Below are 17,732 nucleotides of genomic sequence, written 5' to 3' on the forward strand. Positions count from 1 at the left end.
TTCATTCCATAAACACAAAATCAAATCATTTTGACGAAGAAACAGTGAGTGTGTGTGTGTGTGTGTGTGTGTGTGTGTGTGTGTGTGTGTGTGTGTGTGTGTGTGTGTGTGTGTGTGTGTTTTTTTACTCATTTTTCCATTTTATCAGATTTTTTTTTTGTGGTTGTGTTGTTTTTAATGTATTTCTAAGCACATTGTGTGTGTGTGTGTGTGTGTGTGTGTGTGTGTGTGTGTGTGTGTGTGTGTGTGTGTGTGTGTAATTCACTGTTTGATCAGCTGCAGTCTCTGACGAGACAGCCAGACGTTACCCTACGGAACGAGCTCAGAGCTCATTATTTCCGATCTTGGATAGGCCTGAGACAGGCACACACACACCGGGACAACAAGGTCACAACTCCTCGATTTACATCCTACCTACTCACTGCTAGGTGAACAGGGCTACGTGAAAGGAGACACACCCAAATATCTCCACCCGGCCGGGGAATCGAACCCCAGTCATCTGGCTTGTGAAGCCAGCGCTCTAACCACTCAGCTACCGTGTGTGTGTGTGTGTGTGTGTGTGTGTGTGTGTGTGTGTGTGTGTGTGTGTGTGTGTGTGTGTGTGTGTGTGTGTGTGTGTGTGTGTGTTGTGTGTGTGTGTTTACCTAATTGTATTTACCTAATTGTAACATACGGGAAAAGAGCTATGCTCGTGTTGTCCCGTCTCCATATCTATTAATGTCCAGCTTTTTCTTAAAATCATGAATATTCCTTGCGTTGACCACTTCCACGTCTAAACTATTCCATGCTTCCACCCTTCTATGAGGGAAGCTATATTTTTCACATCTCTCCTATAAGTGGCCATTTTAGTTTTTCCCATGCCCTCTCGACATTCTTTCATTCCACATACACAGATCTTCCCTATCCATTTTTTCCATGCCAATCATCACTCTGTATATTGCTATCAGGTCTCCCTTTCTCTTCTGTTTTCCAGGGTCGGAAGTTGCATTCTTTTCAGTCTGTCTTCATAAGTCAAATCTCTTAAGTCAGGCACCATTTTGTTGCAGCCCTCTGTACTTTCTCTAGTTTCCTTATGTGTTTCTTTAAGTTCGAGCCCACTGTATTGTTGCATATTCAAGCCTCGGTCTTATCATTGCAGTAATTATTTTCTTCATCATTTCTTCATCTAAATATACGAACGCCACTCTTATGTTCCTCAATAAGTTCAATACTTCTCCAATTATTTTGTTTATATGTCTCTCTGGCGATAGGTCATTGGTAATTGTCACCCCAAGGTCTTTTTCTTCATGACTGGTTTTATGTCTTCATTTCCTATCTTGTACATACTCCTGATTCTTCTTTCACTCTTGCCAAACTCTATTTTCTTGCATTTTGTCGTGTTGAACTCCATTTGCCATGTACAGCTCCATTTCCATATTCTGTCCAAGTCTTCCTGGAGTAGTTCGCAATCTTTGTCACATCTCACTTTTCTTAACAATTTTGCATCGTCTGCAAATAGGCTCACATAACTGGACACCCCATCCACCATGTCATTTATGTAGACCGCGAACATTACTGGTGCCAACACTGATCCCTGTGGAACTCCACTCTCCACCAAGCCCCATTCTGATGGTCTGTCCTTAATTATTGTTCTCATTTCTCTTCCTACCAAAAGTCTTCCATCCATTTTAGTAAACTGCCATGCACTCCTCCTACCATTTCAAGTTTCCAGATCAGTCTCCGTGTGGTACCTTATCAAAGGCCTTTTTTAAATCCAGATATATTCCATCAGCCCAACCATCTCTTTCCTGTATTACATCTATCACCCTCGAATAGTAACATATCAGGTTTGTCGTGCATGAACGCCCTTTTCTAAAACCAAATTGACACTCACAAAGTATGTCATTTTTCTCCAAGAAGTCTGTCCATCTATTCTTCACCACCCTCTCACACATCTTAGCTACCACACTTGTAAGTGACACTGGTCTATAGTTCAATGGGTCTCTCTTGTTACCTGATTTATAGATTGGGACAATGTTAGCTCTTTTCCAGTCTTGGGGCACTACACCTTCCCTTAATGAGGCATCAATTACTTCACAAACTTTTTCTGCCAGTTGCTCCCTGCATTCTCTTAAAATCCATCCTGATACCCCATCAGGTCCCACAGCTTTTCTCACTTCTAAACTCCCCATCATATTCTTGATCTCCTCCACAGTTACTTGAAACTCCTTCATAATCCCTTTCTGTTCCATTACCAGTGGTTTGTCAAAAGCAGTCTCCTTTGTGAATACCTTCCGAAAGCATCCATTCATAGCCTCTGCCATTTCCTGGGATCTTCACTGCATACTCCATTTACTTCTAAACTTTCAATACTTTCTCTATTTTTGATGTTGTTGTTCACATGTCTGTAAAAAGCCTTGGTTGGTCTTTACATTTATCAATTATATCCTTTTCTTGTTTCTTTCTTTCTTCTCTTCTAATCAACACATATTCATTTCTTGCTCTTTTGTAACTTTCCCACTGCTTAATCCGTCTTTTCCTTCTCCACCTCTTCCATGCATCCTCTTTTCTTGTTCTAGCCTTTTCACATCTATCGTTAAACCAGTCCTGCTTTCCAACTTCTCTATGTTGTCTTATTGGTACAAATTTTTCTCACCTTCTTTGTATATTTTTATAAATTCCTTCCACTTTTCATTTGCTCCTTAGCACTCTTGAATTTCATCCAATTTGTCTCTTGAAAGAATTTCTTTAGGTTTCCAAAATCTGTCTTGGCATAATTCCATCTTCCCACTTTATATTCTTCATTTCTTCTAGATTTCTCTTCATCTATCACCTTGAACTCCAAAACTGCATGATCACTCTTTGCTAAAGGGCACTCCACCCTCATCTCCTCAATGACCATTGGCTCTGTACTAAAGACCAAGTCCAGTCTTGACGATGCTCCCTCTCCTCCAAACCTAGTATCTTCTTTGACCCACTGAGTTAACACATTTTCCATTGCCAGTGTCAATAGTGTATTTCCCCATGTTGTCTCTGATCCTTCCATTGACCAGTCCTCCCAACACACCTCTTTACAATTAAAATCTCCCATCATTATAGTTCGTTCACAGCCACCCAACATTTCTTCCAGACATGTTCCTGTATCACTTATCATTTCTTCATATTCCTGTACTGACCATGCATTTGTCTTAGGTGGTACGTACACCACTATGTAGTGCCTCTTTTTCCTTCATTAGTTTCTGCTCTGATCTTTAGCACTTCTGCCTTTCCCATACCTTCTTTCACTTGATCCACCTTTATATCTTTTTAACCAGCAACATCACTCCTCCTCCCATCTTACCTACTCTATTTCTTTTCCAAACATTATATTTCCTTCTCCAACCATCATCAGGTCTTCTCCTCTCTCAGTTTTGTTTCAGTAAGACCCACAATATCTGGGTTCTTGTCCCTCAAGTAATCGTTGAGTTCTAAAATCCCGATATCACTCCATTTATGTTGGAATACATTACATTCCGCTCATACGTAAGTTTCTTTAGTCCTTTCTTGCTGTACTTTTCTGGGTTATGAACCACTTCCTCAGTCTCATATCCAAGATTCTCCAGAAAACTCTTTCTTCTCCTCTTCTGTCCTCTCTTCATTTTTTTCAAAGCCTCCTTTCTCAACTCATTTAACATTTCTCTTTCCTTTTCACCGAGATCTCTTCTCAACCAAATCTTCCTTGTTGTTTCCTGCTGGGCTAGCCTCCATGACTTCTCCACCAATTCATCTACATCCTTTTGTGACTTAAGTTTGATTCTTATTGGCCTCATACCTTCTCCTGTGAACTTTCCAATTCTATGGAAGTCCTCTATTTCTTGTACTAGGTCTTTTCCCTCCTCCTGCACCACATTAATGATATTATTTATGTTTTTCTCTCTCTCCATTTTACTCGTGTGTGTGTGTGTGTGTGTGTGTGTGTGTGTGTGTGTGTGTGTGTGTGTGTGTGTGTGTGTGTGTGTGTGTGTGTGTGTGTGTGTGTGTGTGTGTGTGTGTGTGTGTGTGTGTGTGTGTGTGTGTGTGTGTGTGTGTGTGTGTGCGTGCATAAGTGCGTGCATGCTTTTGCAAGTTTCCAGCATTTTCTTAAGTGATTGCACTGGCTCCCATTGACCTGAAATTTCAATTGTCAAATTAACTGAAAAGTGCACCACCTCCCACACACATGGAAGGTGGCTTTCAACTAATGAATAGAATACTTGCATAAAAAGAACAAGGATTGAGTTTCACACCATCTAAACCATGGTATAGTAATCCAACATCCTATTTCGTAGGTGGCATTTCTAAATGTTAAATTTTTCCAGACACTGCTTATGTCTTATTACTTCTCACTTTCTGAATATTGGTATTGAAAGTACAGTTGCAGAGTATTAAGAAAATACATCACAACTCAGAAATACATCCAATGACTCTCTCTACTCACTTGTTTCTTTTCATCTGTTTGTGTCAGCTGCTCCTCCCCTTCCTTCTCACCAGACTTGCCCTCATCCTTCCCTTCTGCAGAGTCGTCTTTGTTCTTGTCCTTCTGTGTGGTCTTTGCTAAATACTTCTCTCGGCTCTGCTTCTTCTTTGCCTCCTAGATGACACACCATTAGTATTACTGTCTGCCCTCCATGTCAATGAAATAATTACAAAAACAAATGAATCCTGAGTAAATGGAGAGAGAGAGAGAGAGAGAGAGAGAGAGAGAGAGAGAGAGAGAGAGAGAGAGAGAGAGAGAGAGAGAGAGAGAGAGAGAGAGAGAGAGAGAGAGAGAGAGAGAGAGAGAGTGCATTATGTAGTGGTAGGGAAGACAAAACCATGAGTAGTAGAGAAGAGTGGGACAGCTAACTAGTACAAATGGACACTTCTGCCATGACCACTTTTGATGAGTTAACAGGGAACAGCATGTTACAAAAATTCTGAAAACATGTGCCACTTTTGCTTAATCCCTTTGCAAGATGACAACCTGATGTATTGATAATGGGGAGTAACAGTCTTGTTCTTTTAACCCTTTCAGTACCATGACATGTTTTCATATTCATTCTGCTTACTATTTTGTGATTTCATACAGCTTCAGGAACTTATGTGTGGGATTAAAATAGTGAAGACTGTGGCCATTAATCTTCTGACCTCCATAGACCCTTCCTAATGTCAATAAAGTGATATAATCATACCTAAAACTCAAGGTAAAAATGCATTCCAGTACTGAAGGGGTTAAATAAAATGTATAGTGACTATACATATATGCACAGAAACTTAGGAAACTCACAACACAGGATCTGGGATAAATTTGCTCATCAAATACCAGCCAGCTTACATTTCACTGTGTATAGGAATTGCACACAACACTTCCCAACTATGCTGATGTCTCTTCTCTTCAGATACTAACTTTATTTGAGACATCCAGCCACACAACATTCCCATGGCTACATCTTCACTTAACCTCTTCAGTACTGGGATGCATTTTTAACATTGAGTTTTGGACATGATTAGACAAATTTATTTACTTTATGAAAGGTTTATGGAGGTCAGAAGATTAATGGCTATAGTCTTCACTAGTTCAATCCCCGCATAAGTTTCTGAAGGTGTATAAAATCACCAAAAGTAAGCAGAATGAACATGGAAACATGTCATGGTACTGAAGGGGTTAACCTAACTTCATTTGGTGAAAGGAATCTTGAAGACAGGTGCTCTGAACCAAGCCCCACACTAACCGCTAGCTGCAGGATATGGTCACACAGGTTGTTGTAGTGCAGAATAGAGTGGAAGTGTGTCTTGATCAACATCTCATTGGTTAGCTTTAACTTGTTCTCAGGGCAAACACTGCACTTGTAGAATGAACGAGTCTGGATGAGATGCAGGCCTGGCAGAGAGAACAGTATCTTATAGGTGGATGGTTGAGGATTGTGTTTGGGAAGGTTAGTTACAGTACTGCTCTTATAATATCAAGTGCAACAGTTTTACTTAATATACATTTTGGCTTATAATTGCTTTATTTCTTTGCATAACTCTGGTTTCCTTTGTCTACTAGGGCTAGAATGGTGCCTCCTAACTGATTTTCATACAAAACAGGCTAAGCTATGAAAGTTGTTATTTTTTGGCTTAAGCATGCCCATGGCCTTCATTAACCCTCTCTTGCACCAGAAGTTTGATGAATTAATATTCCACAGCAATAAAACTTCTACAATATACCATGATAAAAGTATGAACTACCACAATCACCATCTTCACCACTAGCACCTCCCATAAATCCAAGAATAAGGAAATAAACATACTACCTAAACCAATGTAATTAGTCCTGTTCCCCCAGCCCTTCGCCAACTGTTAACCAGCCCACATACACTCCCCTCACCATTTGCTATGTCTATAGTGGTGCTATGGGGTACAGAAAGGCATACAAAGTCAGGCCTCATGACATGTTTCCCAGATGTCCTCCACTGAGACAAGCTGTGACCCTGAAGAGCCCTGTCATGGATTTTTGACCAAGACAATGGTAGAAGTAAAGTGACAATCAAGAGTTTATATTTTTTGTAAACAGTTAATCATCCTTTATTGTCCTCCTTCCACTGCCCTGGTAAGAATTCTTCTTAGGCCACTGGAGACAACTGAAAAACCTTTGAAATACTACCTAAACAAAATTATTACCTCAGCATCAACATTTCCACAATACAGATGGAAAGCACCTCTTGTACTGTATTGCAGATGTGTTAATGAGTCTTGGTATAATGATGCAGCACCCACTTACCCACAGGAGTATCAGGATCATATGGCGGCAAGGTGGTAGAGGTGACAGGTGGGTCCTCTCCCTCCTGGTGTTTGCGGTGAGCTTCCTGTATCACCTCCACAGCAGTGGCAACTTTTCTTTCCTTCTCCTCCTCCTCCTCCTCCAGCTCCTGTGTTGTGTCAGCCCCCTTGTGGCGGTGCACGTAACGATAGTGCTGCAGGGACAAGCGATGCTCCTCCAGTTCCGCCCTGGTGGGGAAGTGTCGGCCACAGCAGCGTACCTTCATGAAGTGAGAGACCAGCAGGTGCTCCAGGCTGTTGTTGTGGTCCTTGAGGTTGGCATACACTTGGCACCTCCAGCACTTGAGCATCGGGTGGAAGGGATGATCAGCACAGCGCAGTGATGCCAGCTGGGGAAAAGGTTAAATAAATATCAATGTACACACACACACAGAGAGAGACAGAGAGAGAGAGAGAGAGAGAGAGAGAGAGAGAGAGAGAGAGAGAGAGAGAGAGAGAGAGAGAGAGAGAGAGAGAGAGAGAGAGAGAGAGAGAGAGAGAGAGAGAGAGAGAGAGAGAGAGAGAGAGAGACCTATTGATTTAGTGCCCTAAAAAGCCATACAGCAAGAGAAGGAGCACCTGAGTCACCATTTTTGACCAATAGTCCAACAAATTCACCACCACTTCATTCTTAGTACACACCAATGAAAACATTTTGAAATATGAAATGATGCAAGTCTGACAGTTCATCCATTCTTTTTCACACTAAAGTTACAATCACATGTGTTTGTTGCAATTGTGTTGAGTTAAACAAATGAATTAATTAGGTGTACATGAATCCTTTGTAACCTTTTCTAGAAGGTGGTAACTGAGAAAAAAATAGAACAAAAGAAGTTGACTATCAACAAAATTACAAAAATATCCTTGCAAACTTTGTAACTTCCACAACAGCTTGTTAACCCATTTATTGCTTATCAATATTTTCTATTATTTGTACTTTTCTAACTTTTTTTAAATACAAACTTCTGCAGCTTAGCAAAGATTAAATTAACCTTATATTATCTTTTCCTTTTATTCCCATCCAAGCAATTCATTACAGTAGTCTCTGTGATAAGGAAAACTACAATTATAATATAACAACCAAGTTGAGACAAATACTTGGGAACATGACTAATCAAGCCACTGGGCTACTAAAACACACACACACACACACACACACACACACACACACACACACACACACACACACACACACACACACACATTCACTGGTATATTCTAATCACAGACACAGTACCTTGGCCTCAATGAGCAGCAACTCCATGACACACGCCCCCACAGCATGGTAGGCCTGGGATGATTCATAATGTTCAGGGCTCTCCAGGTGACGCAGGTAGGTCTGGAAGCATGGTTAGGTAAGCAAGTGTGGAAGGCTGACTTTTTTTTTTTTTTTTACGGTAAGGTTTATAGCGCCTGTAGGCACACTTGAAGAGTGTATGGGAAGCATTGTTCAGCTTCCACCCATTAGTGGCACAGGCAATTTTATTTATAGTGGTGCCCATATTAGGGCCCATATCACCACCCAAGCTCATCTTGAGTGTAACCACCGAGCCTGGGTATCATGGTGATATGTAGGTAACTTTAACCCTTTCCTTCCGGCAATCATATATCTACAATTGCATCAATGTGTTCATAGCGACGGCGATCATACCTGTAATCAAGAATTTTCACGCCTCAATTTTGAGCTTCAAGAGCGGTTTCTCGAGTCAGATGGTGAGTGGAAGTGTCTGGCATATGTTTCCACATGTAGTGTTGTCACTAGCTCTGGAAATTTAGCGGTAACTAAGCTATTTTTCCATTCTCCGGGTGACACTTGGCAACCCCAGCGACCCGCCGGGTGGAAAGCACCATGATAAGTGCAAAGAGACATCTGATAAGAGCGAAGGATCTCAGATCATAACTCACCATGGAGCAGGACAGAACATATGTATTTAGCAGTGCTTCTGAGTTTGAAGATATTGACAGTGAATATTTAGAAGAAGAAACTGAACTATTATGACTACGGGTAATCTTCCTCAGAGGATCAGAGGATCGGGGCTTCCTGTTGTACAAGGATGATTGTTCAATTTATTACTCCTACCTAGCTATAAATATCGTAGTATATGATAATCTAGTAATAATAGTATGTCTCATTTGTAATAACAACATAGTTACTTGAAATAAAATATTTTTTGTCAACTTACTTATTCCTCACAAGGATGCTGGAACCCAATTTGGTATATTTCTACATGATGAATATCTTCATCGGAAGATAAGTCTGAATCATCCTGCACCATCAGGATAGTAGAAGAATCAGATAGTGAAAGATGTTGGGAGGAGAACATACTAAACATAACAGAGACTGACGGTGAGGTATAAGGAGAGGAAAATGAAGACAACCGGAGAGGTGAAGAGAAGGAAACTAAGGAGTTTGGAGGACTTTGAGGTGATGGAGGAGTGCAAAGTGGTGGTGTGTGGGAGTGAGAAGGAGGGACTTCAGGGGAGGGAGTGCGAAGTGAAGGTGTGAAGAAAAGAGAAGGAGGGATTTCAGAGGGAGTTCGAATAAATGAAGTGTTGGAGAGAGAACGAGGGACTTCATGGGAGGGAGTACGAAGTGGAGGTTGTGAGGGAGGAGTGTGGGACAGAAGAGAGATCACAGGGGAGGGAGGAATGCAAAGAAGTGAAGTGTAAGAGGGAGAAGGAGAAATTTGACGGGGTGAAGGAGGTGCAGGAGACGATTCCTTGGGCGGTATTTGCGCCATGACTAACTTGCAGAGACTGATATAATTGGCTTCTGCAGCTTCTTGCCAGCTATTGTTGCAACATACCCTAAATTTTCTAATATATCTGTAATTCTTCTCAATTCTCAGAGCATATCTTATATAAAGTCACTTATTATGTTTTTCCTCCTCTTGTACAGGAAAGTGAAAAAAAATATTAGGTTACCTATCATTCTTTCATGTTCATTTTTTCATTATCTTTGATTTTATAATAAAATGGTAGAAGGTAACTGTCAGAGAGAGAGAGAGAGAGAGAGAGAGAGAGAGAGAGAGAGAGAGAGAGAGAGAGAGAGAGAGAGAGAGAGAGAGAGAGAGAGAGAGAGAGAGAGAGAGAGAGAGAGAGAGAGAGAGAGAGAGAGAGAGAGAGAGAGAGAGAGAGAGAGAGAGTGTGTGCGGTGTCATCGCCTCCGGCTGTTTCTGGAAGACGGATCACACAGCAGGAGGAGGAGGAATCCTTGATAAGGCATAAACTGAACTTTCAGGTCACATCGAGCTACAAAGTACATCATTGTATTCAGAATAACAAAGAGAAAATAATTATTAGTATTCAAACAGTTTTCTGACAATTTCTAGGTTTACCATTTTTAGCCGTCATAGCAAACGGGAAACTAGTTTAAGCACCGGAAGGAAAGGGTTAAACCACTCGACAAATGGCAGAGTGTTTTAAGGCTGTACGTGGTGGGATATGAACCTACGCATGGACGTCTGCCCAATCCCACGCTCACCACCTTATCCACTGCGCCACTGCCATGGTTTCTGTTAGCCTAATCAGGAACTGATGATTATTATTATCATAGTGTGGCTGGGTGTGCTGGCATGTGATGCTGTCAGTAAACATTCGACATATACATAGAGAGAGTAGCTCACCCTGTAATGGAGCCAATAAATTGTGTACATGCAAATACAGGGGTCCTCCCTTGTCACAGAATGAATTAAACTCGTATCTTGTATCTTGTAACTCACTGTTGTACTACTAGATGAGGGACTGTGGAATATGCTCATATACTTAACTCAAAAATACTCTGTGGTGGACAAGACCTTCTTCCACTTAATGCCTCATATAGCAAAAATATGGCAAAAGAAATTTTATACATAGAGATGGTGGAATGAGAGAGGATGGAAGATACATGTACAGAGATAGGAAGAGAATATTAAGTGAGTGATATGAGAGGAAGGATTAGAATCAAAGAGTAAGCAATACAATAAGCATAATCCTGGAGTGAAAGCCGAGGGCAACAATTCACCACAGAACAACGGATTCACTCACCCCGACCCTGTTGAACTTCTTGATGCCACACATGTGACACATCAGCAGTTCATTGGGAATGAAGAGTCTCTGTTGGGAAAGGAGAGGAGGGAGGAGTCAGGAATGTTGTTTTCAGTCTACCCATTTAATGTTTAAAACAACTACATTCTGTGGATCATTCTGATTCACTCAAGTCCCCTACTACTTTCTAAAATCCAACCTTCCTCAGTTCTCTCTCAAATTATTCTCAAGATTCACTTCACATACAAGAATGGACTTGGCTTAACATTAATCATCTTGACAGTTACATTTAGTATAGACAGAGGTACTGATCTTTAGGTCTGAAGTACACGTCAGCTAGCCAAACCTAACAAGTACTCACTGCAGGCATTCCTGGTGGGATGCGAGGATCAGTGGAGCTGTCATCCTTGTCTGCATCATCCTTGGACACAGCACGGTCCTTCTCGCTGGAGGCACTGTGGGTGTGACTGGGGTGAGGTAGGGGCAAGGATGCAGTGGTGATATACTTGCTTAAAACTAGTGTACAAAGGTAAGCAAGGGAGAGTCATATGACAGATAAGAGTTAGACCTAACCATGTCCGCACTGGACCAGCCAGGGCACCAACCAGTCAAGTGTGGCCAGGCCCACTACTCTACACAAAACTGAGGGGTTGGGCTGGCCTACCCCTGGGGCAGTGGTGGGTGTGTGTGATTGAATTGTGTATCAAGGTGCCGGTGCTCAGTGTTGGGTGGGACATCCCCGCTACAGGTGGATGTGGGTTCGGGATGCTGGCCCGTTCCTGGTAGTGACCCTCAGCCCTCAGGACAACAGTGATCCAGGGGCCAGAGCTGGGGACTGTTGCGTCCACCACCCAGCCCCTCGGCCAGCCAGCATCACTCCCGCCCGTCATCTGCATGCCAGACAGGAGTGGATGGCGGCCTGCCCAAGAAGCTTACCTCAGTGTAGGGTCGGCTGAGGGGCCACTGTCACCCTTAATTCCCTTGTGGCCCCCCGGTGTTCCGGCCGCTGCCTCCATCTCACTCCTGGCCTTCTTCTGCTCCCTGGCTGGGGCTCTATAATCCCTGGCATCTGGCCGGGGCTTGCCCCGCCGACTCCTAGAGGGGACTTTCTTAAAGTATTGGTTACTGGGCATGGTGGTGTGTCCTGCCGAGGTCGAGGAGCGGCTGGGCCAGGCCTGGTGGGGCGGCTGGCCCTCCCAGGGGTGCCGCGACGCATGCTGACGGTCAGGCTGAGGGAACTTGCGTGCAGGCGGTGGTGGATGCATGAGGGGTGAGCCACCTTCCCCGCGGTGAGAATCATGACCCCCATCCTGTGGGAGACACTCATCGCTCAGTGGCTCTGTCCACGCCAGCCAGCCAGGGCCAAGGGCTCCATGGCCGGCCTGGGAGAGTGGGGCAATGGGGCCCCCAAAGGGTTACCACCGAAAGCCTCACAACACTCCCATGGGACTCAGTGGTCTGGCTGTGGGTCACCCCTCCACCAAACCCTCCACCTTCACACAGGCTCTCCTGAGGAATTAAGTGTTACAAATCATGGCAAACTGAGAGGCTTCAGTTTGTGTCAAGTTAAAATGATGCCACGTGCAGCTCACTGGTGCCCCGGCCCTTCTAAAAGGTGCCTTGGCACTTCCCTCTTTCCCTCCCCTGATGTACATCCACAGCCTTCCAGGAGCAACAAATCCTCTCTACACCTACGGTCACACCGGTCACAGATATCACTGGGCTGGGCTGGTGCTGGCTCCCCTGTCCCTGCTGGCCTCACTGTACATCACAGCCGGCTGCCAGCTGCTGCCTCTGAGGCACGGGATCACACCAATGTGGTGGTCTGGATGGCAATGTACCACAGTTCTGTGGCATTTCACCTGCATGACACAAGCAACTGTATCTACAGATCAAGGGAAACAACCATTCAGGTTCCATTTTTCAATCATATGCTCTTCATGTTTCTTTTTCTGGCAGTCAAACGAAAGCTTCCCAATAGGTCTTACATTTTATGAGCAATTATTTTATTTATGGGATAAATTCCAAGTCTAAACATATTTGCATTTCTTTGAGAAATAAATATATTATGCACATAAAATTCAATGTCTACATCACCTAGTGGTGAACCCAAGGAATACAAGGTGAGGGCAGGGCTGTCCTGCCCAGGCATGTATGGACGAGTGGCCAAAATTGCACCCGCACTACAGGGCCCAGTGATAACAGTGAGCAGTACGACCGCAGCATAACACACAAACCGCCCTGGCCAAAAGCCAGCAGCGGCACACATGCTGCACACAGGGTCAGACACAGACACAAGAGTGAATGAAAGTCATGAGTGGTGAGACTCTGGGTACAATGAGCTGGACTGCCTGGACTGTGGCACCAGCAGCAATAGTAGTCCTGGTAATGATAGTGTGTGCATCAGTATGCTACCTTCCCCCTTACACTGAAGCAGGGCAGAGAGGCACCATGGAAGCAGAGTGGACAGACAGAGGTGACAATAGTACCTTACTCTTTCCCAGCTACGGTCACTGCTTGCCTGAAGGGCAGTGGCTCAATACAGGCAGGCATGATCCACCTCATTGCTATGCTGCCTGGCTGAACATCTCCCACACACAGGTGGCTACTAACTTCAAACAACACAGCTGGGAGAGTGCCTCATGGCCCTCTTCACTCACACAGAGTCAGTGATGACACTGAGTTGCAAGACATGGGTAACATGTCCTCAGGGAGCAAAATATATATCCCAACTCTTCCTCTGTGTGGTCAGAGGTTGCAAGTGTTGGTGACGATGTCAGTGCGCAGGGTTACTTACCTGTGTTGCGTGTGTGTTCTGAGGCGGGTGGCACCAACCACCCTGAGCCAGTGCACCAAACACCAATGCACAGATGCCGTCGCACAAATAAACACAAAATCCTGAACCCGCTGGATAATAACAGATCAGCTTCATCAAGAATGACAAACAACACATCACCCGTAACTCTCCAGGTGACACAAACTTATATTCCTACATTGCAGTATCACCACAAATCATTTGTGATACTGTATCACATGACAGACTTTAAAATCTTTACAAGCAAGATAAAATCCAAATGACTATCTGGCAATGCATAAAGCAAAGTCACAAGGAGAGCAAAGTGTATAAGAGAAGCTAATAGACAATAAGCTGCCTTACCCAGTCCACACGTCTTGTCTTGGCAGGTGGCTCGTCCTCCCACACCCGTGGCCGCTCCTGTTGAGGCTGAGGGAAGAGAAAGTTTGGTGTGAATCTCAAACACACTCCCTAGCTATCTCTCTATACATATCAGGCTGGCCCAGACAATGCATCACACATTCACACCAGGAAGATGTCTAAGCAGGCAAGGCAATGGCACTCTCAATTTACACACTATTGCATCTGTAACCTTTCCACAAAATAAATGAGAACATATCTAGGCCTCCTGTGATAAGATATATTTTCAATGAGCATGCAACATAACACTCAATTATACAGCACATATGGACTTAATTTTGTTCTGCTGCATCACATATCTGCCCTCATTATCTGAATGGACTATAGGAGAGTGAACCACCCACACAACATCTCAGACACTTTTCACATTTACATATTCACAGCTGTTCCTCACATGCACAATCACACTTTTTCATGCAGTCCATCCATTCAGCTCTCATATCTGGTCAGTTATCCTCTTCATCCATATTTTTTACACACTGAGAATTGTAATACTTACTGTTAAGCTCAAATGATCAGAGAGACTGACAAGAACACAAAGCACACCAAGATAGAGGCACTCACCGAGGACAACACGGCATTAAGAATGTTGAGTGCCAGCTTTGATTCTGGGTTATCCATCTGTGTGAGCTGGTTGACGGCACCTATGATATCTGTGGCTCCTCTCTGCATGCCACCACTAACACCTGCACTGCCCGTGCCCACACCACCCACACTGACTCCTACAACCTGTCTTTCCCTCTCTGGAGGCCTCTCCAGCAGCCCTGCTCCAGGCACTCGTAGGGTCGGGGCAAGAGAGTGATGCCCTCTGCCACCCAACATCTGGGAGCCAGCTCCTTCATCCCATGACAGCAGGCCAGGGCCACTTGTGGAAGAAATTATTGTGAAAGGATTATACCATTGCATATTTCTAAAAGAAAAATAATGTCAGGTTACTAATGTCATCCATCACATCTTTGCTTTTGAGGAGTTCCTCACACAAAGAACTTCAACAATTAATGTGTTAGTTTGTATTAAATTTTTAAATGAAAAATTTACAAGACTTTGTGATATTACTCTAGGCAACTTAAAACATCAGAAAAAGTTGTAATGTTATTATTGTATGATCTATGTCCATAGATTTCATGATGCTGAAAATAAACGGAAGAATACAAAGATATTACTAGGCAAGATATATCGGAATAACTAATTTGGCCATAGTAAAAGATTATTGTAAGAAAATTACCAAGTCTGCAGTTATGACTGCCATGATTCATGGTATGATATGTCATCATCACACCAGCTTCAAGAACCTACCTGTTGTAGCCTACGTTACTGCTGCCGACATTGCCACTGCCACCAATGCCAACACTGCTGCTGCTGCCACCACCACCACCACCACCAATACCACCATGTGTAGAGTCCACCCTGAAGCCTGGACCTTCATGCAGACTCTCCCGGTAGCTGGAACCATTAGATGCAGCACTGTAATTTGTCCCGTTGTTGTAATTGGGCTCAGAGTGGTAGCTGGAAGAGGTGCCATAGCTCCTCTCAGGCCCATATGAAGGCACTGCACTGCGAGAGCCACCCAAGATGGGGCGTGAGGCAGGGATATCTTCATAATTTGAGCGAGGAACAGCAGGAACATCATAACTAGAGCGAGACATGCTGCTGCTCCCATAGCTGGAGCGTGGGACAGCACTGTCCTGGTAACTGGGCCGAGTCGAGTGGCCCGAGTCATAGCTGGAGCGAGCAGCACCAGAATCATAACTAGAGCGAGACAGCCCACCTTCGTAGCTGGAGCGAGAGGGGCCGCCATATCCAGGCTGGGAGGCACTGTAGCTAGAGCGAGAGGTGCCGACATCATAGCTGGAGCGCATGGAGGCGCCACCCTCGTAGCTGGAGCGTGATGAGGCTGTGCCCTCATAATTGGAACGAGAGATGGAACTCTTGTCATAGTTGGAGTGGGTAGGCATGCTGCTGCCGTAGCTGGAGCGGGAGCCAGCGCCACTGTAACTGGAGCGGGAGTAGGAGCTGCTGTCATAAGTGGAATGCGATGCCAAAGATCCATCATAGCCTGAGCGGGATGAGGAGGACCCGTAACCCTGCGTTCCCGAGGGCAGTCCTGGGCTGCTGCCAGCACGCATGCCATGTGACCCTATGGCATAGGATGGGGTGGGTGGGTATGGCATCAGTCCATCACCCTGGCCGCCACCCAGGATGTTGTTACTAACTCGGCTCATGCTGTAGTCCCCGCCACCACTGCTGCTGTACATGGTGCCACCACTGCTCCCACCACCACCACCACCACCACTGCCGCCACCACCACCACCACTACTACTGCCAGCACCAATACCACCATCACGGTACCTGCAAGAAGCAACACCTATGTATTACCTACCAACTAAACTAATACAAATAAATAGCAGTTGGTAAATATTCAATTGAATATTTTGATATTTTCTCCACAGTAACTTTAAATAGAAATTTACACCCATAAACAAGAAACTTGAAATTTTTTTGTAAAATGAAGAGAATGGATTACACAGAGAAGACAAAAATGCACAATTGTATCTGCTTAATGAATTTTGCTTACAATTTTTCAAGAAACAAAGTATTTCATGAAAAAATACAACACACCAAACACTCAGGAATCCACCACAAAACAAATCTATTTCACCACACAGCCAAGAGTAGCCAGCTGTCCAGAACTGTGCAGTGCCCCACCACTCACCTGGAGGAGGACATTGAGACACTGGAGTAGGTGGCACTGCTGCTATATTGGTTGTAATCCATGGTGTCCCTGTCTCTGCCCATCCGGGAACTGCTGGACCTGGAGACAAGGCAGGGAAGAGGAGACTGGAGTGAGGGTGCTGATGTGGCATGACTTAGTGGTAAAGGAGTGGAACATGGAAGGTGAGTGACAGATGGAGGTAATGTTGAGGAAGTAAGGAGTGTATGAGAGCAAAACAGGTTATAGTAAAGATGGTTAAGTGATATCAGGAGAGCAGTGGAAGGAAATAAAGATGGAAAGAGCAACAAAAGGAAGAATAGCAAGGAAGGCAAGTAGAGAGATTTACAAGGAAAGGAAGACAAAGACCAAAGAAAAGTGAGGACAAGAATAGCACATGCACACACACTGTCTTTCTCACCTATAGTTTCCCGATGAGGTCAAACCATAGGTATCATAGTGGCCAGGCATGGTACTACTGCTGCTGAGAAAGGAAAAATAACAACCATTATAATCTCACTTATATCATAGGAATTATTAGATGTTCTTTCAGTCTGTAAGCTTTACAGACTTCACATCATATGTATATCTTTTTAATGATGTATTTTTGGTTAAAATTTATCACTTCTCACTAGATTTATTATATATATATATATATATATATATATATATATATATATATATATATATATATATATATATATATATATATATATATATATATATATATATATATATATATATATATATATATATATATATATATATATATATATATATATATATATATATATATATATATATATATATATATATATATATATATATATATATATATATATATGGAACATCAAATAATGTACAATGTGTAAGTACATTATCATTACTATGTCTAGCCAGACAACACCTCTGTATGTATTCTATCTATCACTTCTCTCCTCCCTGTGGTCTTAATAACTGCCATAATGGTTCCTTTCTCCACCCTAACCATTTCTTGCCTCCACT

The 17,732-nt window shown here is 43.4% G+C and overlaps 1 protein-coding gene across 4 annotated transcripts in view; it reads right to left on the reverse strand.

Annotated features, from left to right (window-relative positions):
* Positions 1–17,732, reverse strand: part of LOC123515065 — a 51,277-nt gene that overhangs the window by 20,312 nt on the left and 13,233 nt on the right. For 2 of the 4 annotated variants that reach the window (XM_045273483.1, XM_045273474.1), the window contains 12 exons: positions 17,149–17,208; positions 16,731–16,829; positions 15,314–16,366; positions 14,582–14,882; positions 13,961–14,026; positions 11,740–12,113; positions 11,165–11,258; positions 10,804–10,872; positions 8,015–8,116; positions 6,740–7,127; positions 5,709–5,857; positions 4,436–4,588 (listed from right to left, as the gene is read on the reverse strand). In XM_045273483.1, the coding sequence (XP_045129418.1) occupies positions 4,436–4,588; positions 5,709–5,857; positions 6,740–7,127; positions 8,015–8,116; positions 10,804–10,872; positions 11,165–11,258; positions 11,740–12,113; positions 13,961–14,026; positions 14,582–14,882; positions 15,314–16,366; positions 16,731–16,829; positions 17,149–17,198 (2,898 nt within the window). In that variant the 5' untranslated portion in view covers positions 17,199–17,208. Of the gene's footprint in view, positions 1–4,435; positions 4,589–5,708; positions 5,858–6,739; positions 7,128–8,014; positions 8,117–10,803; positions 10,873–11,164; positions 11,259–11,739; positions 12,114–13,960; positions 14,027–14,581; positions 14,883–15,313; positions 16,367–16,730; positions 16,830–17,148; positions 17,212–17,732 lie in introns of all 4 variants that reach the window. The other 2 variants (XM_045273465.1, XM_045273487.1) reach the window with 1 other exon arrangement.

This window comes from Portunus trituberculatus, chromosome 5 (assembly GCF_017591435.1).
Source record: "Portunus trituberculatus isolate SZX2019 chromosome 5, ASM1759143v1, whole genome shotgun sequence".
NCBI classification, from domain to species: Eukaryota; Metazoa; Arthropoda; class Malacostraca; order Decapoda; family Portunidae; genus Portunus; species Portunus trituberculatus.